Source organism: Schistocerca piceifrons, chromosome 4 (genome assembly GCF_021461385.2).
Source record: "Schistocerca piceifrons isolate TAMUIC-IGC-003096 chromosome 4, iqSchPice1.1, whole genome shotgun sequence".
Lineage (NCBI taxonomy): Eukaryota > Metazoa > Arthropoda > Insecta > Orthoptera > Acrididae > Schistocerca > Schistocerca piceifrons.
In genome coordinates, this window is record NC_060141.1 from 363,699,384 (window position 1) to 363,726,691 (window position 27,308).

A 27,308-nucleotide genomic window follows, 5' to 3' on the forward strand; every position below is an offset into this window, starting at 1 on the left:
TTAGTGAACAGCCCCTTCCATTTAGCATGTCGGCTAAATGGCCAAATGTACCAGTCACGAATCTTGCCACTCTTCTTGGGATCTTCTCAATCTCTTGAATCAGACCCAACTGGTAAGGGCCCCATACAGATGAACAATACTCTAAGACTGGACGAACTAAAGTACTGTAAGCAATTTCCTTTGTTGAAGGACTGCTTCGCTTTAGAATTCTACCAATAAACCGCAATCTAGAGTTCGCCTTGCCCGTTACTTCTGTAATCTGATCATTCCATATGAGATAATTTCGAATAGTCACACCCAGATACTTGATGGATGTTACCGCTTCCAAAGACTGGGTAGTTATTTTGTACTCTTACATTAACCGGGGTTTTCGCTTTGTTATATGCAGTATGTTACAGTTACTAATATTGAGAGTTAAAGGCATCATTACACCACTCATTTATTTTCTGCAAATCCTCATTGATTTGTTCACAACTTTCGTGTGATACTACTTCCCTGTAGACTACAGCATCATTGGCAAACAGTCTAATGCCGCTGTCAGTACCATCAATGAGATCATTTATGTAAATCGTAAAAAGCAGCAGACCTATTACGCTGCCTTGGGGCACACCTGATGTTATGCTTGTTTCTGTTGAAGTCTCCTCATTCAGGATGACATACTGTTCCCTGGCTGTTAGAAAACTTTCTATCCAACCGCATATGTCATCAGATAGACTGTAAGCACGCACTTTTTGGCACAAGCAACAAGTCGAGGAATATGGCATCAACCTGGGAGCCGGTATCTAGAGCCTGTTGTATATCATGCACAAAGAAGGCCAACTGTGTCTTTCATGACCGTTGTTTCCTAAAACTGTGCTGGTTTCTGCAGATGAGCTTCTCAGAGTCGAGAAAGGTCATTATGTCTGAATACAAAATACGAGGGTCACTCCAAAAGAAATGCACGCTATTTTTGTAAAAATACAGTTTTCATCCTGCATGTGTGAATGTTTTACAGTGTGTAGATAGATACATCCTTCCCACTTGTTTTCAAACTTAGTTCAACTTGTTCCCGTGAGTGGTGCCGTCACAGCATGTCTTCAAGATGGCTGCTACACTTGACATTTGTCAGAAGCAACATGCTGTCATAGAATTCCTGTGCTGTGAAAACGAGACAGTTGGAAACATCTGCAAGAGGTCGAAAAAGGTGTATGGACATGCTGCTGTCGATCGCAGTACAGTTAGTCGGTGGCCAAGCAAGTTAGTGATGAAAGCGGGCACGGCAATATTGAGGATTGTCCTCGCAGTGGCAGGCCTTGTAATGTACACACTCCAGACAATGCGCAGAGAGTTAACAAATTGATGACTGCTGACAGACGCATCACGCTGAACAAATTGTCACGCTACGTTGGGATAGAGGAAGGAAGTGTTTACAGAATACTGAAAGTGTTGGCGTTAAAAAGGGTTTGTGCCAGGTGGGTTCCCAGGATGTTGACAGTGGCTCACAAAGAAACAAGAAAAACGGTATGCAGCGAACTTTTGGAATAGTACGAGAATGGTGGAGATTAATTTCTTGGAAGAATTGAGACAGGTAATGAAATATGGCTCCATCATTTTTCACCAGAGATGAAGAGGCAATCAATGGAGTGGCATCATGCAAATTCACCCAAGGGAAAAAAAAAGTTCAAAACCGCACCTTCTGCTGGAAAAGTTATGGGTACAATGTTTTTCGATTCCGAAGGACTCTTGCTTGTGGACATCATGCCAAATGGAACCACCATAAATTCTGGTGCATATGTGACGACACTGAAGAAACTTCAAGCTCGACTGAGTCATGTTCGACCACATCAGCACAAGCAGGATGTTTTGCTGTTGCACGACAAGGCATGGCCACATATCAGTCAAAAAACCATGGAAGCGATCACAAAACTTGGATGGACAACACTGAAGCACCCGCCTTACAGTCCTGACCTGGCTCCATGTGACTATCATCTCTTTGGGAAACTGAAAGACTCTCTTCATGGAACAAGGTTTGAAGATGATGACTCCCTTGTGCATGTTGCCAAACAGTTGCTCCAACAGGTTGGTCCAGAATTTTACCGTGCAGGTATACAGGTGCTGGTTCCAAGATGACATAAGGCAGTTGAGAGGGATGGAAATTATGTGGAGAAATAAAAATATTGTTCCCCCCCCCCTTTTTTTTTAGTGACCCTCGTATGTTCCATGATTCTACAACAAATAATGTGCATTCAATTTTCTACCCTTTTTATAGATTATTATGACCTGGGCCTCCTTCCAGTCGTGTGGAATCTTGAACTTATAATTTTTTTTAAAAAACTGTGTGTTTATGATAAAGAAAAATCAAAGGATATGTGTGCAGATAGGGCAAAATCTCTGCAAATCTTACTTTATGAGTAACACAGAGTACAGAGAATGAATGGAATGTAACAAACTCAATTTGCAGACTACCTTAGTAATGTACTATATGTGATTAGTAAGTCAAAGGTGAGACCTTAATTGAAAGTGTTGTAAGGCTGCTTCTCCAACAATGCAGATTTTAGCAAAAACAAAGTAGGTACAAATAAATTACAAAAGATAATAGTTCCTCACTCTTCTGGAAACACACAAAACAAATTATTCCCAGAGATGAATACCTCTTGGTCGATACAGTACTTTAGAAGTTTGTTGAATGACTCGCACATTAGTGAAGCAGGACACTGTGTATGTTTGATTGGGAAGCACTCAAATTGAACCATCCTCATGGCATGTCCATATATCATAAGTACAACAGTCATTTGAACAATGTGCAAAAATTGTACTGTGTTAGGCAGACACAATTTTGACAATATCAATGATTTCGAACAGTAATGTTCAAATCACAGTCATGGAGAAAACTATGTATCGCAAGGTCATCGTCTACAGGTGCACTGAAGAGCATACTGTAGACATTAACTAGTTAACAAGTGAGACTGTGAAGGTCCACTGCAGCTTTTAAATCTGCCACAGGTGTTTTGCAAGTGACCTGGCTAGCAGGTGTATCCATCCACACTGTGCCTAGTGAGCTTGCTTTATGTATGCCTATTAATATTGATTTATTCATTGATATGTCCAACTGGATTACAAACTCACTCCACCTTTGAATTGGCCTATAGGACCAAAACTGTCTTAGATTGTGCAGGGGAGGGCGAGGTGCATATGGGCTGTTGCAAAGGCTGGGTTGCAGCTTTGGATGCTGATGGTGGCAGAAGAGCTGCTCCTTGGTCCAGCATTGGAGAGACAGGAGGCAATGGCAGTTCACACTCACAGCTTGCTACTTGTTCTGGAGAGGGCTGTGGTTCTAATATCAGACCCAACACATGCTGGAGGGCCACCTGTGTCTCATCTGCGTCCAGGTCCACAAGTATGATGCATTATGGTTGGAGAACTGGGAATACCAGATGTCAACTGCCTGGTAAGTTCTCCTTTGACTGGACCCTTTATCTCTACTGTTGGTCTATGAGGTGGGCAAGACAGATTGCCCTTGCTGCTGTGGCAGATCCAGAAGATGGTGCAAACAGAATTGATTCTGATGCTGGCAAACAATGCCTTAAAGTGACCTCCAGGATGAGCTACCGGCTTTGCTGGGCAGTGATGGAGCCACATATCCAGGCAGGTGTATGTTCAAACTTGTTTCCCCAGATGGGGATATCCATTTTAAAAGATGTGGCATCTTCTTCTTCTTGCACTGATTGTGGCTACAAGTAATAATGAGGGCTTCTGTGCAAGAGTTCTGACAGGGTTTTATCATGGATTGGTGTCCCTCCAGGGGAAGAGGGGAAAAAAGTAAAGCAATTTAGAATCAATAGACAGGGGTGTCAGTAGTTTTTCCATCTGTGTTTCGAACATTTTGCCATGTCATTAAAGACAAGGTGAAATGGAGGGGTGTAAAACTGTTGAAAACCAGTGGATGCAAACTGCAGGCCATTATAGGTGATACAGGATTGTGGGGCCCATTTCAAAAGAGAAAACAGTGGCCAGCATACACATCTATTACTGTCAACCACATTGTCCCATGCAAGGGACCCACAAAATCTGCTTTCTTCTGTTCCCATGGCTGGACAAATGTGGGCCATATTGGTTGGCATGATGGAATGATAGTTGCTACATCTGACAAGCTTGTCAATATTTAGACAAACATGTGGTATACTTGTCAATCTGTGGCCAATACACATGTTGCCGGGCCAGATTCTTCATTCTGGGAATGCCACAGTGGGACTGATGCACGAAGCAAAATATATGTGAGAACAAAACCTTCTGTTCCCATGGCTGGGCAAATGTGGGCCATATTGGTTGGCATGATGGAATGATAGTTGCTACATCTGACAAGCTTGTCAATATTTAGACAAACATGTGGTATACTTGTCAATCTGTGGCCAATACACATGTTGCCGGGCCAGATTCTTCATTCTGGGAATGCCACAGTGGGACTGATGCACGAAGCAAAAGATATGTGAGAACAAAACCTCAAGAATCACCACTCAACACTGACGGTCATCTTGATTCAATAATAAATCACCTTTGAACAGATGAAGGGCATGGGATCACAAATAGAAGGAACAACATTTTGTTGAGACTGCTGAAGGAAGGGTCATGGCCAGCCAATTTGCACAAACTGGCAACCTGTGTCAAGAGAGGATTCTTACGAGTGGCTGCTGCAGCAGTGATGGAAATCTTTTCCACCAGTTATTCCAATTGTGAATCATTGTGAAAGCAAATAATCTCTTCTTTATCAAAATTCTCATCAGGATCCATAGGGAACTGTGACAGCATGTGTGCATTAGCGCGCTGGGCAAATGTACAATAATGAACGAAATATTGGTAATTTGATAGGTAAAAATCCAGCCTTGTAACCTCTGAGATGTCCATCAGGCATCTTTAATGCAGAGCCAAATATGGACAACAGTGGCATATAGTCTGTAACCAAATGAAATTTTGAGCTAAGAAGAAAAATGCAGTACTTCCGGAAACCAAAAATATTTGGCAGGGCCTCTTTCTCTAACTGGGAATAGTTTTCTTATGCCATGGTGAGTGTCTTAGAGAAAATGTGATATACCATTCTGAACCATGTGGGTACTCACATGTTAAAACAGCCGATGCTGTATGGTGACGCATCTGTGGCCAGTATGAGAGATAAATGTTGCTGATACAAGGTCAAGCAAAGCATGATTTGGAGACATTGCTTCAGTTCAAGAAATTCTTGGTGACAATCCATGGAGCACTGGAAAGAGACCCCTTTCTTCCGCCATCAATTTAGTGGATGGGTTGCTGTTGTAATTTGGGGAATAAATTGGGAATAATATGTAACCTTGCCCTTGTAACCCTGCAAGTCATTGAATTTTTTGGTTTGGAAATTTGGGAAGTGGTTGCTACATCTCTTGCATTATTCTAAGGCCATCCTGTTTAAGAATATATACTTAATGGGAAACAGAAAGAAGGAGCATTTTGACAAGTTACACTTTAACCCAGCTTGCAAAAGGATAGAAAATACTTACCAGATATTTGTCATATGCTCCTCCTGAGTCAATCCTGTGATTAGCATATCATCTATATAATTGATACATTGTGGAATATTGCCAATATTTTGTTCTAAAAATTTCTGAAATCCGCTAGATGTCACTACGAGCGCTGACCTGGGGCGTGGAGCCAGTCTCGCGCAATATGGCGTCCGTGCAATAGAAGCCGCATTGTGTTATTGGATTTAGTTGTACTCAATCAGTGATCGCAGTTCAGCGGGTGTATCATATTCGATTTCATGCTAAACCACCATCACCAAAGAACATATGATGGTGGTATAAACAGTTTGAAGAAATAGGGTGCCTCTGTAAAGGCATAAGTCCTGACCGGTCACGCATTCCTGAACAAACAGCGGAACAAATCTGACGAGCATTTGAGCAGAGTCCCCGCAAGTCTACGCGTCGTGCTAGCCGAGGACTTGCGTTACCACACATGACAGTGTGGCGTGTGTACGGCATCGTTTAGCACTCAAACCATACCAATTACAACTGGTACAAGCTCTTCGAGATACTGACTAAGTGAAGCGAGTGGACTTAAGCATGACATGGAAGATGACACTTTTATGTTACGATTGATATTCAGTGATGAGGCAACTTCCCATATTAGTAGTAAGGTTCACCGTCGTAGTGTGCGTATATGGGGGCACGAAAATCCTCATGGAACAATTGAACACAAACGTGTTACACCAAAAGTGAATGTTTTTTGTGTTGTTTTGCAAAGCAAGGTTTATGGATCCTACTTTTTTGAGGAAGAAACCGTAACAGGACAATCATATCTTGCAATGCTACGGAACTGGTTATTCCCATAACTTGACTCTGACAATTTCATCTATCAACAAGATGGAGCACCACCGCACTGGCACAACAACGTGCGCAGTTTCCTCAATGCCAACGTTGTAAGGGGTTCACCAACATGCTGGAGCAAATGTAATTTCGATGTATTGCTCACGTGCTACCTGCGACAGAAAATTACATTTGCTCCAGCAGGGTGATGAACCCCTTACAACGTGCCTCAACATTGGATAGGGCGTACAGGACGACGAGACCAGGCTTTACATGCTTGGCCTCCTAGGTCCCCTGACTTAACACCATGTGATTTCTTCCTGTGGGGATATGTTAAACAATGTGTTTACGTTCCTCCCTTACCTTGTGACATTGTTAAACTAAAAACAGAATATCAGCTGCTGTAGCTTCTGTGACAGAAGACACCTTACGCTCAGTTTAGGATGAATTCGGCTATCGGCTAGATGTTGTCCGTGCAGCCATTGGATGACATATTGAACATGTATGATGGATTTTTATAAACTTCTGTCTTTTATGAGTAATTTAGTATGCATTTTGCTGGTGTTAAGCCCTCCTTCCTAATAAATAAATCTATTTAAAATAGGATCATTCATTTTGGGGCACCCTGTATATTAGGTACATGACCTGTGCTAACTTAACCCTGTACGTGTAAAGTCATCTATGTCATCAGTTACATCTGTATACCAGAGATGTTTTAAGTTACTGTGTACATTGGCCTTCAAGGAGAGCTGTGCTCTTTCCCTGTTCATAAGGCCCTAAGTATGTAGTCTCAATTAAAAGGTGGCAGTTCATATAACTGCTTGGATAAAAAAAAGAAAGAAACAAATTAACTACCACTTTTTTGTTAGATATAGTGTAACATAGCAGTTTCCCATGACAAGCTGTGTATGTGTCTCCTAATTTAATCAACAAGGCCTGCAGATGCTCATATCTTTTGTTCCTCCTCAACTACATTAACCCAAAAGCCCTTACAGTGTCAAGCTCCTTGCAATGCTTGTACATGGTCCAGTTACATTAATGTGACCACCTGTCAAAAGCCTGAATAACCACTCCTTGCAGTGTGGACATGCCGGAAGAGAGTCATTAAGGTGCTGGAAGGTACCAACAGGGATGTAGAGCCATGCCTGCTCCAGTGCTATGGCCAACTATGCTGCACTTCTCAGTTCAGGATCTACGGCATGAAGAGCCCGATTGTGGTGGTCCCACAGATTCTCAATTGGGTTTAAATCCATGGAGTTTGGTGGCCAGGGGAGTATGGTAAATTCATCCTGGTGTTCTTCAGACCACGCACATACACAGCAAGCTGTATGAGATGGTGCTCTGTCCCGATGGTAGATGCCATTCAGCCGAACGTAAAACAAATTACGTGTAGAGGTACACATTGTCCTCAAGGATATATTCATTCTTGTGTTAATCTGCTGTGTCTTCCAGAATGATGAAATCACTGAGAAAATATCAGACCATAACACTGCCTCCACCAGCCTCAACCATTCCAACAATCATTCCAGGACCTTACGCATCACCTTCCATCTGTCCAGTGGAGTACAAAACATGAGTCACTCGAAAACACCTCCTGTCGCCACTCAGTGGATGTCCAGTTGTGGTACTGGCGTGCAGATTCCAGACTCTGTCACCTATGGACAGCAATCAGTGTGGGCACGTGAACCAGGTGCCTGCTGCGTAGGCCCATAAGTAGCAACATCCGCTATACGGTCATTGAGGAGACACTGTTGGAAGCTTCTTGGTTCATCTGGGTGGTCAGGTGCTGAACAGTTGCACCATCTGTTTGCTCATACACATCTTCACAGCCGTAGTTCACCCCTGTTATGTATGGGCTATGGTGCACAACAGTTATCTCAATGCCAGTTTTGGATAGAACCATTTTGCCATACATGGCATACTTTAAGCATGGCAGCGCGTGAACAGTCCACAAACTTAACTGTTTCAGAAATACTCCCTGGCCTGAAAGCCAATGATCATGCCATTTTGGACGTCAGATAAATAATTCCATTTCTGCATCAGTATGATGACTGCACTGTTTTCTGCATCCCCCCAACAGGCTTTGTTTATCCTTCATTGCTAGTGTTGCCACCTGCTGTCTGTGAGTGGTTATTGCATATTGACATCAAACATAGTCTGTGATCGAATTAATGTATGTGGTCAGTGTATAAACAAGTGTACCAGATATTGGTGGTGTGCCAGCTAGAAGATCTTCCTTAAACAATATTATCAACAATGTAGGAAATGACAGATTGCTACATACCATAAATAAGAGACATCAAATTGCAGACAGGCACAATTAAAAGACACATATAGCTTTCAGCTAGACCCTTTGTCAGTAAAACACACACACACACACACACACACACACACACACACACACACACACACGCAAGCAAGCAAGCGAGCACACATGACCACCAACTGCAGCATCTCAGGCCAGAATGCAACATCATGTGGGATGCAAGCTGCCCACTCATCTCGTATAGGGAGCCTAAAGGATGCTGTGTTCTCGGAATGCTATACAACAATGCAAGCAAAATCACATTAATAGTTTTTATAACAAATAAGAAGAATGACAACACTTAACTTGGAATTTACAATGGTGTCGCAAGCGATGGGTGACATGCAGCATAAATCTGAGTCCTTTGCTATGTACAGTGTTCATGCAAGTTTGACACACAGTTTGTGGATCACTAATAACTGCTATTGTAGCATTCTCTGCTAGGTCTGTCTGAATTCTGAGCGGCTGAGGCTGGCAGGAGCAGCACTTATATTCTCCTCTTGTAGAGGCTGCGCCTGTCATGGTGCGGTCCTAATCTGTGCACCATTGGCCTACGTCATTTCACCACCTTTTCTTCTCTTGCGTTCTTCATCTTCGTTCTGGCACTTGTGGTTGCGCAAAGTTGATTTTGATGGCAGTGCTGCAAGCCATCTGGACCTGAAAGAAGACATATGCAAGCGCCAAGTTGAGGGATGATCTCACCTCGCGCCCACTGTCTGCTGCCACTAAAAACCCTGTAAAAGACAATATCATGCAGTGCGAAGCGATACTTGTGGTCTTCCTTCACAACTGGATGCTGGGGAGGGGGAAGCAGGTGGAGCAGTGTCCGATGGCGGCGGCCGTGAAGCAATTCTGCCAGCGATGATCCATCTCATTGGTGTGGCTAGCGCAAGCCGCAGATGTGGAATGGGGCGATCGCAAACAAGGGACTCAACCCGGCAAATAGCTGGCTGCTCAAAAGTGTGAACTGACAAGGCGCCGGAATCGTACTGATCTAGTGTTTGCACTACCCGCTGAAACGATAGATCAGACTGTTTCAAAATTTTCTCTGAGTTTGACATCAGGTACATTGTACACGATCGCATCGTGCAACATAACATTAGAATATAAAGAACTACAAGCACATTTGAATTTGCATTTCCTTGTCATATCCTGCAAATTTGTTACTCACTCGCAATAAGTTTGTTGTGACCGTTTTTGCAATTAAAGTGTTTATGTCTAGCTGCTACCACATTTACTTGTTGGTCATAATAGTTTGTTAGTGACATTACCACCTCATCATAAGCAAATTCACTCGGAGTGTTCTAGTGAACAGTTTTTGTAGGAGCCTGAACACAGCACTGCCTACTGTTGATAGGAGATAGAGAAGTTTCACAGTACCTGGTACATTGTGGGCGATGATGTAGGCTTCAAATTGTGACAACCACTATAGCCATTCCTTGTCTTGTTCACTGTCAAAAAGGTGGTATAGCAGCTGTAGTAGGCGGTGCTTGTTGCATCGGGTACACAGTGTTGGCCAGTAGCTGCTGCACCGTGTTGAGTAACGTGGAGGTTTGTTGAGTCTGGAACTGAAACATCTGCATTACCTGTGTGGCATCTAAAGTTTGCAGCTGTGGCGCCTGAGCAGGGGCAGGACAGGTGGGGTGGGCATGTTGGAAGACAGAAACGCCAAATGTGAGGTTCTGCCCTCTCGTCTCGTATAGGGTGCCTAAAGGATGGTGCATTCTCGAAATTCTGTACAACAATTCAAGCAAAATCACATTAATAGTTGTTATAACAAATAAGAAAAAACAGACAAGGCAAGCAAGTAAAATTAGGACACAAGCAAAGAAAATGTCTGCAACATCCACCTGAAAGCACTGATTAGCAAAAATGACAAGAAACTGTTAAAGCAATAAGCACCCCTGCAAAGTAAAGACAGATAGAGAATTGAGGTGCCAGCACAATATAAACGAAAATTCCGTGGCTGTCAGGCACTGGCCTCTGTGGATACTCATTGCCAAATGTGAGGTTCTGCCCTCTCGTCTCGTATAGCGTGCCTAAAGGATGGTGCATTCTCGAAATTCTGTACAACAATTCAAGCAAAATCACATTAATAGTTTTTATAACAAATAAGAAGAATGACGATACTTAACTTGGAATTTACAATGGTGTCACAAGCGATGAGTAACATGCAGCATAAATCCGAGTCCTTTGCTATATACAACATTCATACAAGTTTAAACACACAGTTTGTGGATCACTAATAACTGCTAGTGTAGTGTTCTCTGCAAGGCCTGTCCATATACTGTCTGAATACTGAGCAGCTGAGTCTGGCAGGAGTTGTGCTCATATTCTCCTCTTGTAGAGGCCGCTCCTGTCGAGGTGCGGTCCTAATCAGCACACCATTGGCTGCCGTCATTTCACCACCTTCTCTTCTGTTGCGTCCTTCATCTTTATTCTGGCGCTTGTGGTTACACCAGAACACAAGCAGCAATATGGAAGGGGTGGATAGGGGGAAGGGAAAGTAGTGTACGGGTGGGGGGAGAGAGAGAGACAAACACTGTTTTGTCCAGGGACTAGATTGGCAACAAGTGCAGTGTCAGGGGGTTGTGGTACAAGGAGATAGGGGAAAAAAAGAGCAAAAAAAGAGAGGAGCAGGGAAAAATGGGCAGAGCGCTGCAAATAAACAGGGTGGGAGATGAGAAGGGCGTGGAAACTGTTGGCTGGAGGGTGTGGGGACAGTGTGTTACTATAGGTTAAGACCAGGATAATTAAAAAATGGAGAATGTGTTGTAAGGATAACTCCCATCTGCGCATTTCAGAAAAGCTGGTGGTGGAGGGAAGGATCCAGATGGCTTGGGTAGTGAAGCAGCCATTGAAATCAAGTGTTCAGCTGCATGTTGTACCACAGGGTGGTCCATTTTGCTCTTGTTCACAGTTTGCGGTGGCCATTCATCCTGGTGGACAGCTAGTTGGTAGTCATACCAATATAAAAAGCTGTGCAGTGATTGCATCAGAGCTGGTAAATGACATGGCTGTTTTCACAGGTGGCCCGGCCCCTGATGGGGTAGTATTAACCTGTGACAGGACTGGTATAGGAACTGCAGTTTGGGTGGATTGGGCAGGTTTTGCACCTAGGTCTTCCACAGCCATTTGGCAAGGGCTTGGATTTTGGAGTGGCATAGGGCTGGAGATTGGGTAGGCAATGGAATACCACTTTAGGAGCTGTGGGAAGTATCTTTGGTAGGATGTCCATCATTTTGGGTCGCGATGATAGGTAATCAGAGCCCTGGTTAAGAGGGGTGTTCAGTTGTTCCAGTTCGGAATGGTACTGGGTGATGAAGGGGACACTCCTTTGTGGCAGGTTGTTGGGGGTGGTGGGAGGAATGGGGGTCTGAGGCAAGATGGCACAGGAGATCTGGTTACGAACTAGGTCTGGGGGATAGTGCCTGCCTGTGAAGGCCTTGGTGAGACCCTCAGCATACTGAGAAAGGGAGTTTTTGTCACTGTAGATATGCTGTCCCTGGATGGCCAGGCTATATGGAGGGGATTTTTTGATGTGAAAGGGATGATAGCAGTCAAAATGCATGCTGTTGGTGGTTGGTGGGTTTAATGTGGACAGAAGTGTGGATGAAGCCATCTGAGAGGAGGGGGTCATTATCTAGAAAGGTGGCATGCTGGGTTGAGGAGGACCATGTGAAGTGGATGGTGGAGAAGGTGTTGGTGTTGTTTAGGAATGAAGATATGATGTCTCAGCCTTGAGTCCAGATCATGTAGGTATCATCAATGAACCTGAACCAGACTATGGGTTTGGTGTTTTAGGATGCTAGGAAGGACTCTGCTAGATGGTCCATAAAAAAGTTGGCATTGGAGGGTGCCAGGCAAGTGCCCATGGCTGTGCTGCAGGTTTGTTTATATACCTTCCCATCAAATTAGAAGTAGTGGTGGTTTAGAATTAAGTTAGTAATGTGTATGAAGAATGAGGTAGTGGGTTTGGAGTCTCAAGGATACTGGGAAAGGTAGCATTTAACAGCTTTAAGACATGGACATGAGTGATGTATGTAAAGGGAGGTAGCGTTAAGAGTGCAAGTATCGATCCAGGAGGTAAAGGGGTGGGGATAGTTGAGAGTTGGTGAAGGAAGTGGTTGGCATCTTTGACGTGGAAGGCAATTGGTTGGAGATGCTGGTCAATGAGGGCTGAAATTCTTTCAGTGGGGGCACAATAACCAGCCACAATGGGGTGTCCAGGAGTGTTGGGTTTGTGAATTTTGGGGAGCATGTAGAAGGTGGGTGTGCAGGGTGTCATGGTGGGGTGGGGGGGTTGGATTCAGGGGAGATGTTCTCAGAAGGGCCTAAGGCTTTAAGGTAAACAATTCCTATGTAAAGCCATAGGCCCTTCCCAGAACATTTCTCAAACCCATAGTCTTTCCACTATTGAACACAATCTTTCCCAGTGTCCTTCAGACACTACCTCTTTCCTCATATACATTACTAATGTTATTATAACCCACAACTATTTCTCATTTGAAGGGAAGGTATATAAAAAAAAGTCTGTGGCACAGCCATTGGCACCCACCAACCTTTTTATGGGCCATTTAGCGGAGACCTTCCTAGCATCCCAAAACACCAAATCCGTAGCCTGGTCCAAGTTCATTGATGATATCTTTATGGTCTGGACTCAGGGCCGAGATACCCTATTTTCATTCCTTTGCAACCTCAACACCTTCTCTACCATCTGCTTCATGTGGTTCTCCTCAATCCAGTGTGCTACCTTCCTAGATGTTTACCTTCTCATCTCTGATGGCTTCATCCACACTTCTGTCCACATTAAAACCACCAACAGTACCTGCATTTTGACAGCTGTCATCCCATTCACACCAAAATATCCCTCCCATATAGCCTGGCCACCTGGGGAAAGTGTATCTGCAGTGACAAAAACTTCCTGAGGGTCTCACCAAGACCTTCACAGACGGGCACTAACTCCCAGACCTAGTCCGCAAACAGATCTCCTGTGCCAATCAGTACAGAAAATGTGTTTAAATTTTATGTCAAGTATTTATACCTAAGTTTTTGAAATGAATTTATGTGATGCACATAGTTTTAGTCAAAGACAAAGGAAATGCCATTTCCTCTCACACCTCCAATCTGCCCACCGTCCCAAAGAACCAGCCACAAAGGATTGTCATCACCCAGTACCACTTCAGACTTGGAACAACTGAACCATATCCTTCGCCAGGGCTTTGATTACCTATCATTGTGCTACAAAATGAGGGACATCCTACCCAAGATACTTCCCACCCCTCCTAAAGTGGTGTTCTGTTGTCATCTCAATCTCCACAACATCCTAGTCCATTCCTATGCCACCTCAAATCCCAACCCCTTGTCAGAAGAATTATACCCCTGTGAAAGACCCAGGTGCAAAACCTGCCCAATCCACCCACATTGCACTTACTATTTCAGTCCTGTCACAAGTTTATCCTAGCCCATCAGGGGCCAGATCACCTGTGAAAGCAGCCATCTCAATTACCAGCTCTACTGCAGTCACTGCACAGCTTTTTATATTTGTATGACTACCAACCAGCTGTCTACCAGGAGGAACGACCACTGCCAAACTGTGGCTAAGAGCAAAATGGACCACCCTGTGCCGCAACATGCAGCTTCTCTACCCAAGCCATCTAGATCCTTCCCTCCACCACCAGCTTTCCTGAACTGCGCAGACGGGAGTTACCCTTACAAAACATTCTCCACTCTCATAATTATCTCAGCCTCAACCTATGGTAACATACTTTCCCCACACCATCCACCAAACAGTTTCCACCCCCTCTGTCCTATCACCTCCTTCCCATTCTCATCTCCCACACTCTTTATTTGCTGCCCTGCCGACGCCTCCACCCATCTTTCCCCACTCCTTTCCTTTTTTGCTCCTTTTTCCCCCCATCTCTCTGATCCACAACCTCCAGATGTTGTGCCATTGGCAGTCTGGACACAGCACACTCCACCAGATAGTGTTCGTCTCTCTCTCCCCATCCATACACTACTATCCCTTCCTCCTCCAGATTGCTGCTTCTATCCCACATGATGTTGCATTCCAGCCCGAGATGCTTGAGTTGGCAGTTGTGTATGCTTGAGGTGTTACTGCTTGTTTGTGTGTGTCTCTTTTACTGATGAAGGCAGTGGCTGAAAGCAATACGTGAGTGTCTTTTGATTGTGCCTGTTGGGCAACTTGATATGTCTTCTTTGCAGTAAGTACCTATCTATTTTTTCCTAAATTGTTTATATTCCTACTTGAAGTTTCCATTGTTTGATTAAATGATATTCTGAACCATATGACAATTGGAGATTTACTGTTTTGACCTTTTTTGGGTTTTCTAGCGTATATGATGAATGAAAAGTTCTAGGACAAAAGGCTGATTCATCAAGACATATCTACATAACATGTTGACAAAATAGTGTGCATGTTTGCCTTGAAGACACCGCCATTCACCTGAAAACTTTTCATCTAATTACTGTTTTCACAATCTTTGTGTTGTGGAGCAAAAGAAACCAGATAACACATTAAGGTGTAAAAGTAGCTATCCATCCTGCATGTGATGCTCAGTATTTTGACTCTCATACACAGAGCTAGTGTTGTATGTAGCAATAAGATTACTACAAACAAGATTATGTGTGATTAGTTGCATATAAAGTATGTACACTGACAACAGCCTTTAGAAAAATAGCAATAAAAAGCGACAGTCTTCAGAAGAAAGGCAGAGAAAAAAATGTGAAGACTGAATTTATCTCTTACATATGTGCATCTGTAACTGGATCAAAGTTGTTGTCAGCCATAACAAAATATCAGGTGCTGTCTCAACGCAGCTAATGATTACCTTGGGGTTCACAGTTGCAGTTCGTTGCACTCCTGAAAATGTGGGCTGAGTTATGATAGCAAGAAGAAACTGAGCACATCCTATTGCTATGTGTAGTACACAGGAAAATTAAGGGTCAGCTACATAGAGAAAAGTGAGATGTAGCAAAATATTTGTTCACGTGGGGCTATACTTTCGACTCCAGACAAAAAGGAGAAAGGTCACTGATGCAGGAAAAACAACTGGGGTGGGGGGAATACAGGAAAATTCAAGAGAACGCCCTGTATACCAATGAACTGTTATGATCTGCTGCTGTGTGTACCAGTGGAACAGTGTTACGGGACCTTTTTATCCACAACATGCCACCAATTTATGACTTGATCTCAAATGAAATAAATTAATGCAGCAGACAGAGACAACTTAAGTTTCAAGTCTACGAGGGGTAGTCATGAAGCTTTAATTATCACCTCAAAAAAAAAGGTAACACAATTAATTTTTTGTTTCCAGATACATGTCTGCAGTACTGGTACACAATGAAATCTCTATGCCACACAATTACACCGCACCACTAGATGAGTGACAATAAAATGGCTCAGCCCATTGATAAAGTGGAGTATTGCATGGTAATTCAGTTTTGGTACCAACAGAAACATTGCAGACGTGTCAAACCAATCCAGATGGCTGAAGAAGTCATCTCAATTGGCCTACAACTGCTACAACAATTCCATTCCTGCCAAAAACAAATTACCACACATTAGTTCACTTCATCAATGTGCTGTGCCATTTTATTGTTGCTCCTCTGGTGGCTTGCTGTAGCACTGGGGCATGGGATCTCAATGTGTACCAGGACTGCAGACATGTATCTGCAAATAAGCAAAAATTTAAATATGTAACTTTATGTTTTGGTGTCATAATTACAACTGCATCACTACACCTCATAACAGTGCTATCACTCAGTCATATTTCAGTCTTGGAATTGGCCCAATAATTTATCAAAAGTTTTGCTTGAGGCATTTCCTTGATTGCTCAAACAATTATTTATCAGGTCTACATATACAGTTATAAATACCGTGTACTGTTTTTAAAATTTCTATCTGGGCTTGAGAGTAATGTGTGGTATTTCAAATAGTAACACCAGCTGATTTTTTATGCTTAAGAGATTTATTAATGCCATTACGCCTTTACTCTGTTCATTTGTACCCAAGTTTATATCCAATAATTATTGTTACTGAAGCTCTTGTTATAACAATGTTGTTACTCAAAAATTTGTATCTGTGTCTCATATGGAATCACACACTACAGATAACAACCATCTATGTATCTAAGTGTCCATAAGAGTTTATACTGTTGTAAATGAAAATGTAATTTTGAGTTAATGGCATTACTAAAGATACTGGAGTTTAAATCTAAAATGTTATGTAAAAGACAATATTTTTTATCCAACAGGATGCCAGGTAGCTGATATGATGTATTAACAAGTCTCGCCTGAAGTACAACCGTTGGCATATGGAAACGTATCAACTGTCTCCTACAGTATCATCTACAGAACCAGTAGTGTTATCAAAGTAAAGAAAAGATTGTGAGAGTGAAAATAAAAGATTCTGAAATCTGTAGGAGCCAGAAACTCACCAATCTAGTCTACTTATATATAAGAATTTTAGCCTTAAGGAGAAATCAGATTTTAGAATAAATGTTAAATAGTGAGATCCTCATGAAACCTAACACTTTCTGAATATGTAGAGCGAAGCTTTTAGTACTTAGAGCACCATAAATAGTTATACAAACACAGCTGATTTTTTTGTCCAGTACATAATAAACCTATTTGTGAACTAGGATATAAATAGCGCAAGCATTCTTTCTGTGATTTAGCTTTGAATTACATACATTTTAATAATTCCATATATTATAAGTTATTTTTATTGTTTCTTGTTAGTAGAGAAGAAAATACAGCTGCACTGTTATCATGCAGTCTCTTCAGAAAGAGTAGTCTTAATGAGTATTCCATTAATACTCATCATTTACATATTATAAATCCTCCAAAACAATAATTTGAATCAAACTCAAGGCAAAGCATCTTTTGACCACTCATTGATACTGAAACAATTTCAATAGGGCTGATAAAAACATGGCGCATTAAGAGACAATAAATCTTGATCTCAGTGAAGCAGTGGCCTCCTTATCAATAAATAAATAGAAGGCAGAGGGAAGAAAAACATTTTTTGTAAGTAGTTTCAGATAACTAAAGGTAGATGTGCCAAACAGAAACTAAGGTAAAAAAAAGACAGATTTGATGAATCATTAGAATCAGGAATTATCAGTTGTCAGTCCTTCGGTCATTGTCTCTATCACCCAGAGAATGTTTAGACAGCCCATAGTTTTCCATGTTATACTATTATTTTTCATTTTTAGCTCTTAACCAGTTGTTCTAGTTTCAATAATTAGTAGATGCTTTTTTGCTGTTTTATTTATTATTTGGTACACAGCAGTATTTTCTTCCTTTTCTCTTTAGAATGTCTTTTATGGATGCCATATTATAACATTGTATTAAAACACAGCAAAATGTGTTCAACAGTAGAAAAATGTGTTCAGCAGTTCCAAGATGCTCTTGAATGGTGCTGTGGACCTGCCTACACCAAGTATGTTTAGTTTCCTAATACTGCATTTTATACCCAGCATTATTTTGTTGCCTCTTGGTAACTGTGATAAGGAAAGAAAATCTATCAAATAATTTTGTAAAAATATTGACTCAAATCTTTCATGTGACAAATAAAATGTGTACCTTAAACTCCTCTGTATAAAACTATTCAAATTTTAATAACATTTACCTAATCTTCTTAATTTTAATTGTGTATTTAACATGATAGTTGTTATTATTAAAATGTATATGTTTCCTGTAAATGAGGAAAAATAATGTAATAAAACTATATTTCAAAATAATATCATGTATTTTCCCCCCTGATGAGTCCCACATCAAGTGAGAGAGAGGCTGTTGTACTTGGGTTCTTAATGTATGAAGGCAATTTAAAATCAAACATTTTTTTTTCTTATGAGTGTACAGGTGCCAAATAAAATTACAAAAAAACATATATAATTTTTATGTCTACTTTCCAACAACAGAAATGCATTTTTCCACAAGAGTGTCAGCTTTGTGATCTCTGTCACATTCATTACATAGATTCAAAGCCATGTTTTCTGGCATCTGGAGTCTAGTATAAAACATGTTGATTGTCCTATTAACCATGGGGTAAATATGCACTACCTTTCTTCTACTGTAATATTTTGACATAATGACAGTGGGAGCTAGACATATATACTCGTAGATTGAATAGAGTAAATTTGTGTGATGCAAGAATATGCAATATCATTGAAGTTCAGGGTATAGACTTTCTTTTATAGGAAGTGCTATTTTTCAGACAATTCTATGCTTGCAAAATATTTTACAGCTATATTACTTAAAAAGACATTCATTGTGGTTCTTGGACAATCTGCTCTGTCAAATATTAAATCAGAAGTGATCATCAGTCTTGATTGCAGTATAGTTTTTGTATTTTAATGCCATCGCACTGATCTTCTTTTGTTGATTACTGTTCATAATTCACCTGTTTCTGCCAGTATGCACTTTTGAAAGTCTTTGAGCCCTTCATACTACACACATGGTTTCAATTCTTTTGCAATAAAAATTAACAAAACTGACTGATAGTTCCATATATTTTTTCCTTCTTCTTTGTATAATGTAACCCTTTAAATGAAAATCTATAGTTTAATGGGACATGTACTATATATGAGGTCAGACACATTTGTTCAATTTTGTACATTTCCTGTAGTCATTTGATATCAGAATTTTATAGTTAGGACCAAATTACAAATACTGTACTTGAACAAATAACCTCAGATCCAACAAAGCTTTTATTTTAATAATTTAGTTCCCATTACTTCTTTGAGTGTATCCACACTAGACAAACAATATTATGTATTCCACACTGTGTGACAGCTTTTAATTCAGTGCTCTCATTAAAATTGCAAAAATAAAATCAGTCACTATGATTAGTAGATTGTCTCTTTCACTTTATACCATTGGAACACCTATTAAATAATAAAATAATAATAAAAATATATTTTTTTCTATTTAGTGAAATTGAAGAAATAAAGAGGAGAGGAAAAAATTCCACAGAATACCTTTGGTAAATTAAATACAGTTCTGAAAACTAAGTTTCTAGTGTGTCTAAAAAAGGAATGTCACTAGTTTTGACTTACGAGAGTGAGTCACAGGGCTGCTCAGCAAACAGTGGAGGGATGCATTATGGGAATTACTGTAAGGCACAGAAAAACAAATACAATATGGAACAGAACTAAATAGAAAATGTAATTATGACCACAGTGAAAAAGAGATGTAGGAGTTCAGGATGTGTAGCCCAAAGAATGGGTAGCAGGTGGATCAAATGAGTTCTCAAGACATTAAAAAAAGACTACATCATAGCATAATGAAAGGTAGGCAGATGACATTAGGAGGCATACAGGCTTAACACAGATGCATATAGCATAACATGTAGAAAAGTCTTATGGAGACCTTTATCCAACAATAGATACTGAATGCATAAAGATTTGTTTTCTCCAGCTACTGAAAACATATCGCAAGATGTACATTGAAATGTTGCTTACCAACACTCAATGTCATTCAGAACAAATATACACGCCTTTTAGCATTTCAGGTCTTCCACTGCGTCTACACTGCAAAATCACTACCCCCAGCTATGCACAGTCCCAATATGTAAAATAATAGAAAATAAAATCTTCCCTGTACATTCAGCACCACTTTTCAACTATCAATCAAGAATCAGGCAGTGGCTTGCTTTCCTGTGCTTCTCTCAAAACTACTCTATCATATATGTCTCATAAAACATAGGCTCAAAAGCTAGCACTATTATAAGAAAAGCCTGTGCTGACTGCATTCTATTACATATGTATCCACCTATATCTGAATGATCAATTTATATCAGGTCATGCAGCTTCATGACTTGAATCATAGTACTTAGAGAAAATTTAATAATGGTGATACATTCTTTACAATGTCATATACAGGGTGTCTGAAAAAGAACACCCTAGTTTTAAATTAAATTAGGAAATTAATGAAAAATTACATCAATGAGTACTTATCATGAAAGAGAATTCTTTCAAGTTTTGTTTAATATTAGTAGATATCAATATGGGATTCATCTGTTGCCCTGCACACATCGAGACAATATTCCACTTCTCGCCACGTATTCACCAACATTTCAGGTGTAACTGTCCCAACTGCCATGATGATTCTTTCCTGTAAATTATTGATGTGTCTGATCTTTTCACTGTACACAGCATTTTTTATGCGGCCCCAAAAGAAAGCCAAATAACACACTGTGTTATCTGTTGTGGAGTACACATTGTTTTTGAGTTGCTCTGCACTGCACTGCTTGCATGCCTGGACTGAATCGAGGGAATAGAGGAAAAAGTTGGCACTGGTGCCGTCTTGAAGTCAAGCAGACTTGGAGAGTTGATGAATCAAATACCACAAACTAGAATAGTGTATGTCACTTTGTACAGATTCTAGGACACATTAAAACTTGGGGGCTCTTTTTCAAACACACTGTATTATGAAGCATGCCGTAATTCATAACAGCCAACAACATGATTCTTTATTTTCTGTCTCCATACGGGTTCTGAAAAATCATATGTGAAATTCATTAGCAGGTGGCAGACTTTGGTTCCTTGGTAGAATCCTAGGAAAATGTAATCAGTCAACAAAGAAGATTGTTTATAACACACACATGCAACCCTTCTTAGAATATTGCTCAAGTATGTGGGATCTATACCAAATAGTATTATCAGGGCATACTGGACACACACAAAAAGGGGAGTACTGATAGTCAAAGGTTTTTTCGGCCCATGGGACAGGATCATGGAGATGCTGGGAGAATTAAACTGGAAAATGCAGATGCATACTACCCTATGAAAGTCTACTTTGCAAGTTTCAAAAACCAACTTTAAGTGATGAATCAATAGTGCTGCTGGCTTCTGCCATGTATGTCTTAGGTTCAACTACTGATGACCATCTCAGATTCTTCTGTAATATAAACGTGTGGAATGGGATCCACTTAGCCCTGAGAGGTCTAATGAACCACTGACTATAGTCCAAACAATTTTCTTTTTCAGAGAAGTTTATGCTATTTGACTGTAAATCACTATTCACTTATTTTACACAGTCATGATTTTGGCATTATAGCAATTCTCAAGTGCAAGCTGAAATGTCACAAAATGTTAAGTGTAAACGACATGTCATCATTGAAATATTATATATTTGGTCTTATAAACCATTTGCCATGTTACAGGACATGATTTTTCTGTGGCTCACTGAGAAGACGTAGGTCAAACTTTGCTGACTCATTGTGATATCCTGCGTATTTTTTAAAAAATGATGAGAACACACTCAACACTTAAGCTCATCACTGATAAGATCTCAATGCCGTAAGCCTGGGTCATCCTCCACAAGATTGTGAATGCCAGCACAGTTGTCATTAGTAACACTGGACCACAGACAATATTTGTGAATTTTATTTCAACAGGGTGTCAATCATGCATGAACTGACAGCCAGGTGCGGTACTCAACCTTGCTATGCTGAGACATGCATGAACTAGTGGTGCAAGACTGGGTAATTGGCCAACTTCAAGGGCCAGGCTTAAGAAAGGTGTTGACACCTCAGCAAGCCAACGTGTTGGATGACACCTGTGTGGGATGCCTTTTTAAAAGTCATACAACAAAAGAATGAGAGCAATTTCCCTGGATACTAATAAACTGTTCGCAGCTGCTTACGATATTATGGCCTTAGAGCCCATAAGAATGCTAATAAAGAAGCCCTTTCTGACGATCACAAACTTTCAGATGAGTCAATATTAAGCTTAATGAATGAGGGTCCGCTGATGGTCGACACACTATGAGTAGCATGCTATGACTCACAGTATGTGGTGCAACATTCATGTGTTGCCCACCACAAACTTGTGCTGAGGTTGAATGTCATCAGATTGGGGAGGGATACTTCACCAAATTTATGGCCATCTTGTGGAGGATCACTCTGTGCAAATCATGGAACAAGCAATGGTGCCAAGTGTGAGGATGCATTATCCCAATGGAATGAGCCAGTTCCAGCAGTCGAATCACGCAGCAATGGTTTTGCAACAAGCTGACATTGACCTGGTTGAATGGCCTGTTGAAGTGCCGAACTTGAATTCCACTGAAAATCTGCACAGGCCTCATGCACTCCCGGCCAACTGTGTGTCCTAGTGCTGGAGATGTGGGAGAGTCTTGTGAATGATGAGACATATTTCTAGACGCTGACTGCCACTATGCCTTGTCAGGTGAGGCAGGTGATTGATGCCAATGGTGTGTGGACCTCATACTAACCTAATCCCAGATGTGAAATTTTCCTCATCTCTCATAACTCCACTATATGTTACAATATTCAATATAAATATATGTTCATTAATTGGAAATCTGTGAGATAATTGTACTTTAAACTGTATTTATTGAATTTGTGCTACTTCACACAAAGCACAAATAAGTCATTTTGAATTGAAATAGAAATGGTGTCCTAATTTGAGACTTTCAGAGAAAAAACATATTATTGATCAATGTAAGAACAGAAAAACCATAAAATAATAATATTTTCTTCCTTACTGCCTTCTTCATCTGTTACGCAAAAGAAGTGCAATCTCTTTTTCAACTTATCATTCTTTGGAAACCCGAAATAGCATTCAATGCACTGTGCCATTTTTCTCTGTTAGCCTTCAGAGAAACGACCGCTGCAGGGTACGCATTTAGTGTCTTCTTCTTCAGATTGATCATCTGTAGTATTGTCCCCAATTAAATTTGCATGAGACCCCAAATTAGTGGAATATTATGCTTCCTCTGTTTTTCTCGCTTTATTTTTCAAGAAAAAAATTTTCACTTCTGTCTTGTTTGATTCACTTACAACTTTGTTATCTCTGAACCGTTTAAAGGATTTTCTGTATGAAAACTGTGTTTGCCACTTAAGAGATTCAAAACATGCTGAATTTGATGGAGCTGGTGGTTCCGTGCGGTTAAAGGCGCTTCAGTCTGGAACCGCGTGACCGCTGCGGTCACAGATTCGAATCCTGCCTCGGGTATGGATGTGTGTGATGTCCTTAGGTTAGTTAGGTTTAATTAGTTCTAAGTTCTAGGCGACTGATGACCTCAGAAGTTGAGTCGCATAGTGCTCAGAGCCATTTGAACCATTTGAGCTGGTGGTTCTTGATGTGGCTTGCTGACTGTGGGAGATGGCAGGACCATTCGGGCTCACATTTACTCTCTTGTTAGCATCTTGTATGTCAAACTCCTGGTGTATTGCAAAGTCTTCAATAAGTACATACTTGTTGCATGTGAAAAGTCTCATTTTCCAGAGGCTATTTATGGCATTTTCCATTGTAACTGCTCGCAAGTAGGCTGCTCCGTAGAATCACATAATCAAAAATGAGGTTACCACATGACTTGTGAATTTGCCAGCAGATTTCTGTTTACTGGGGATAATGTGTTTTAAACAGTCCCATCAATTTCACACAAAGGCTACATTTTACGTGTGGAATGGGGTGATAAACAGATGATGTGGACACCATTTTTTCTTGCTTTGTTAGGGCACAAATGTGATATGATGACCATCAAGTATTAGCACAACGAGATCATCACTAGATGGCTTTACGCAGTCCACAGATTTGTCAAACCACTTAGAAAAACTATGAGTCTGAATTCCACTACAAGTATGGCAAGTTGAAGTTATCGTAATATGAGATTATGTGTCCCAATATTCAATACAGTCATGTATTAGGATACCTGTAGTATTGCATATTAGGAATAAGCCATCTTACACTAGAAACCTAGCCTCATAGTGCCGCTGCTCTGGTTGAAGAACAGTTTATTATAGTAAATGAAAGAGAACTTTGTCAAGAATAGAATCATACGAATATTGTAGCAACACCTACTGCAATTCTGATATTACAGCTCTACAAATACAAACAATGAAAAAACCTGAAATTCAACACTTTTAAAATCAATAATTCTTGACAATGTCCAGCTCCATAATCTTCTTCTTGTCACTGCTCTATGCCTGAGGTGCTTTGAGAAGTTCTGATACTTCCCAAAACAGCTGAACTGAGCTGTCTTACATAAGCAAACACTGTCCCTGATTGCCAGCAGCCATAAAAAGCTTAACAACCAATGCGTGTGTGTGTGTGTGTGGGGGGGGGGCATTAATGTGATCCCAGTAAAAGTGTGTTTGTAAAATTATTCTTTCATATAGTGTTCATTTAAAAAAAATTATGATCATTCCACTTGGGACCATAGGAAGGTACATTAGCTTATTTGTTTCAGTTGTAAATATTTGTCATGTATTATTGTTTTTCTGACATTTTCTACATCCTGGAGGACCTCCTCACTACAAATCAATTGGAATGAAAGTAAATCTAATCTAATCTAATTGGCACCTTTCATCCATATTCAAAAACATTTTCAGTAATGATAGTTTATGATGGGTAAATTAAAAATTGCATCAAAACAGAACATAAATAGTCATTTTCTAAAATTAAATTATAATTGCAGTAAGGCAAAGTGTAGTGCATTCCATCGTATGGCATCTTTAGTGTCACACTCACAAACCACTGATACAATAAGAAACTTCCTGGCAGATTGAAGCTGTGAGGACGAGTCATTGGTTGTGCTTGGGTAGCTCAGATGGTAGAGCACTTGCCTGTGAAAAGCAAAGGCCTTGAGTTCTCGAGTCTCGTTCTGGCACACAGTTTTAATCTGCCAGGAAGTATCCGCTGCAGAGTAAAAATTTCATCTGGGAGCACTGAAACAGTAGTTCTATTTTTCTTAAAAATTAGTAATTTTACTTGGGCACCATAGTTTTGAGCTCATTGTAAAAAAAATATTTTCTCTTACTCAGTTTCATTTCAGTCATTACCAGTTTCATTCATTCCAAAGAACTGAACAATTATTTGATTAGTTACTCTCTCCTACATTTGAAATGTGAACTTCATAATAGGTATAATTGTGCTATAAGTCTGACTGATTTAAAATCACTTACTCCTCAAAAAAATAATATTCTCGTACTTCTGTAAAACAAATGCTCATAGAATAACTTGGACAAATTCTCTTAAAAAAATTGTGAGCTTTGCGATACAATTTTTGTTAACTTGTACTACAATAGTTATCTGTAGGGTTGCATATATTATGCACTAGTGTTGCACTCATCAAGACAAGGGAAGCTATCACAGAAAGGCAGTTGGCACCTATCACAACAGGGATATAAAAACTATTGCACAGATGCTAGAATCAGATTAGCTGTGTCTCATGTCAAGACAGAGTTCAGTCGCAGCTGACTTTTCTGGCTGACGCAGTCTGGTGTGACATCTGTGCTCAGCACACCTATTCTTAACAGTGCAACACATCTAGCCAATGTATGATTTCCTACACTGGCATGGGATTTTATATATCTCTGGTCTCCTTAGCCCTACGTGTCTGTAATAGAACCCAGCATAGGTTGCACTGGCGCTGGAGGGTGGAAGACACATTTTATTTGATGTTTTTTGAACAAACTACCAATCTTAAAGGACACACCACCAATATATGGGAGAAAAACCATGCTCATGGAGCTCTCTCTTTCTTCTGGATGTTCTTGAGAGCTTTAGTGCTTGCAGGTTTAATTGTATTACAGATCTGTTTATCAGAGTAATCATTTTGTACAAACACAGAGTGAAGATGGCTAAGCTCTGCTGATAGGGTTCCTGTATCTGAGATAATTCTAGCCCTATGAACGACAGTCTGAAACACGCCACTGCATTGAGATAGGTGTTGGCAGCTCATAACTCATAGATATAGGTCAGTGTGAGTTGATTTGCAAAACACACTGTGACCCAAGGAACCATCTTCTTTTCTGCAGACCAAGACATCAAGAAACGAGAGGTCTCTGTTTTTCCCCACATCCATGGCGGAGCAAATGCTGGAATGGAGGGAGTTAAGGTGTTCCAAAAATGTAGGAAGTATTGCTGCTCCATGTGGCCAAACTACAAAAGCGTTGTTCACATATCTTCAGAAGCATTTAGGTTTAAACACTGCTGAATGAAGTGTTTTTTCCTCAAAGTCTTCCATAAATTATCAGTCTGTTCAAAATATTGTCTGTTAAATAAAAAGTAAGTCAAATTAAGCACATGTTTAAAATCGATGTAAGATGTCCTCCCCCAACTTAGTTTCTACAAGTTTTAATGAATCCATCAAAGGCACTCATGTGAACAAACCAAGTCAGTGTGTATATATTGGCAAGCCATTGCAGCAACATGTCAGTGAGCACCTGAAGATGACAAGCAGCTTCTCATCGAAATATTGCACAGCTTCCACAACATTATCCAACACAACGTCCACCAATGAAACAGTTGCTACATTGAGAAAGTCTTAAACAGCAGGAGATACCTTATTGTTGAGCTGGTCCAGATGGCGAGTTACCTACTTTGGTTCTGATATAAGCCTAAGTAAGTCATGGGTGACTGGAATTCGGTAGTAGGAAAAGGGAGAGAAGGAAACATAGTAGGTGAATATGGATTGGGGCTAAGAAATGAAAGAGGAAGCCGTCTGGTAGAATTTTGCACAGAGCACAACTTAATCATAACTAACACTTGGTTCAAGAATCATAAAAGAAGGTTGTATACATGGAAGAACCCTGGAGATACTAAAAGGTTTCAGATAGATTATATAATGGTAAGACAGAGATTTAGGAACCAGGTTTTAAATTGTAAGACATTTCCAGGGGCAGATGTGGACTCTGA

The 27,308-nt window shown here is 40.5% G+C and overlaps 1 protein-coding gene across 1 annotated transcript in view; it reads left to right on the forward strand.

Annotated features, from left to right (window-relative positions):
- LOC124795845 overlaps nt 1-18,383 on the forward strand; it is a 923,569-nt gene extending 905,186 nt beyond the window's left edge. Inside the window, exon 14 of the mRNA XM_047259927.1 lies at nt 16,893-18,383. Coding sequence (XP_047115883.1) covers nt 16,893-16,904 — 12 coding nt within the window. The 3' untranslated portion in view covers nt 16,905-18,383. The remainder of the gene's footprint in view (nt 1-16,892) is intronic.
- Nucleotides 18,384-27,308: the final 8,925 nt, after the last annotated feature.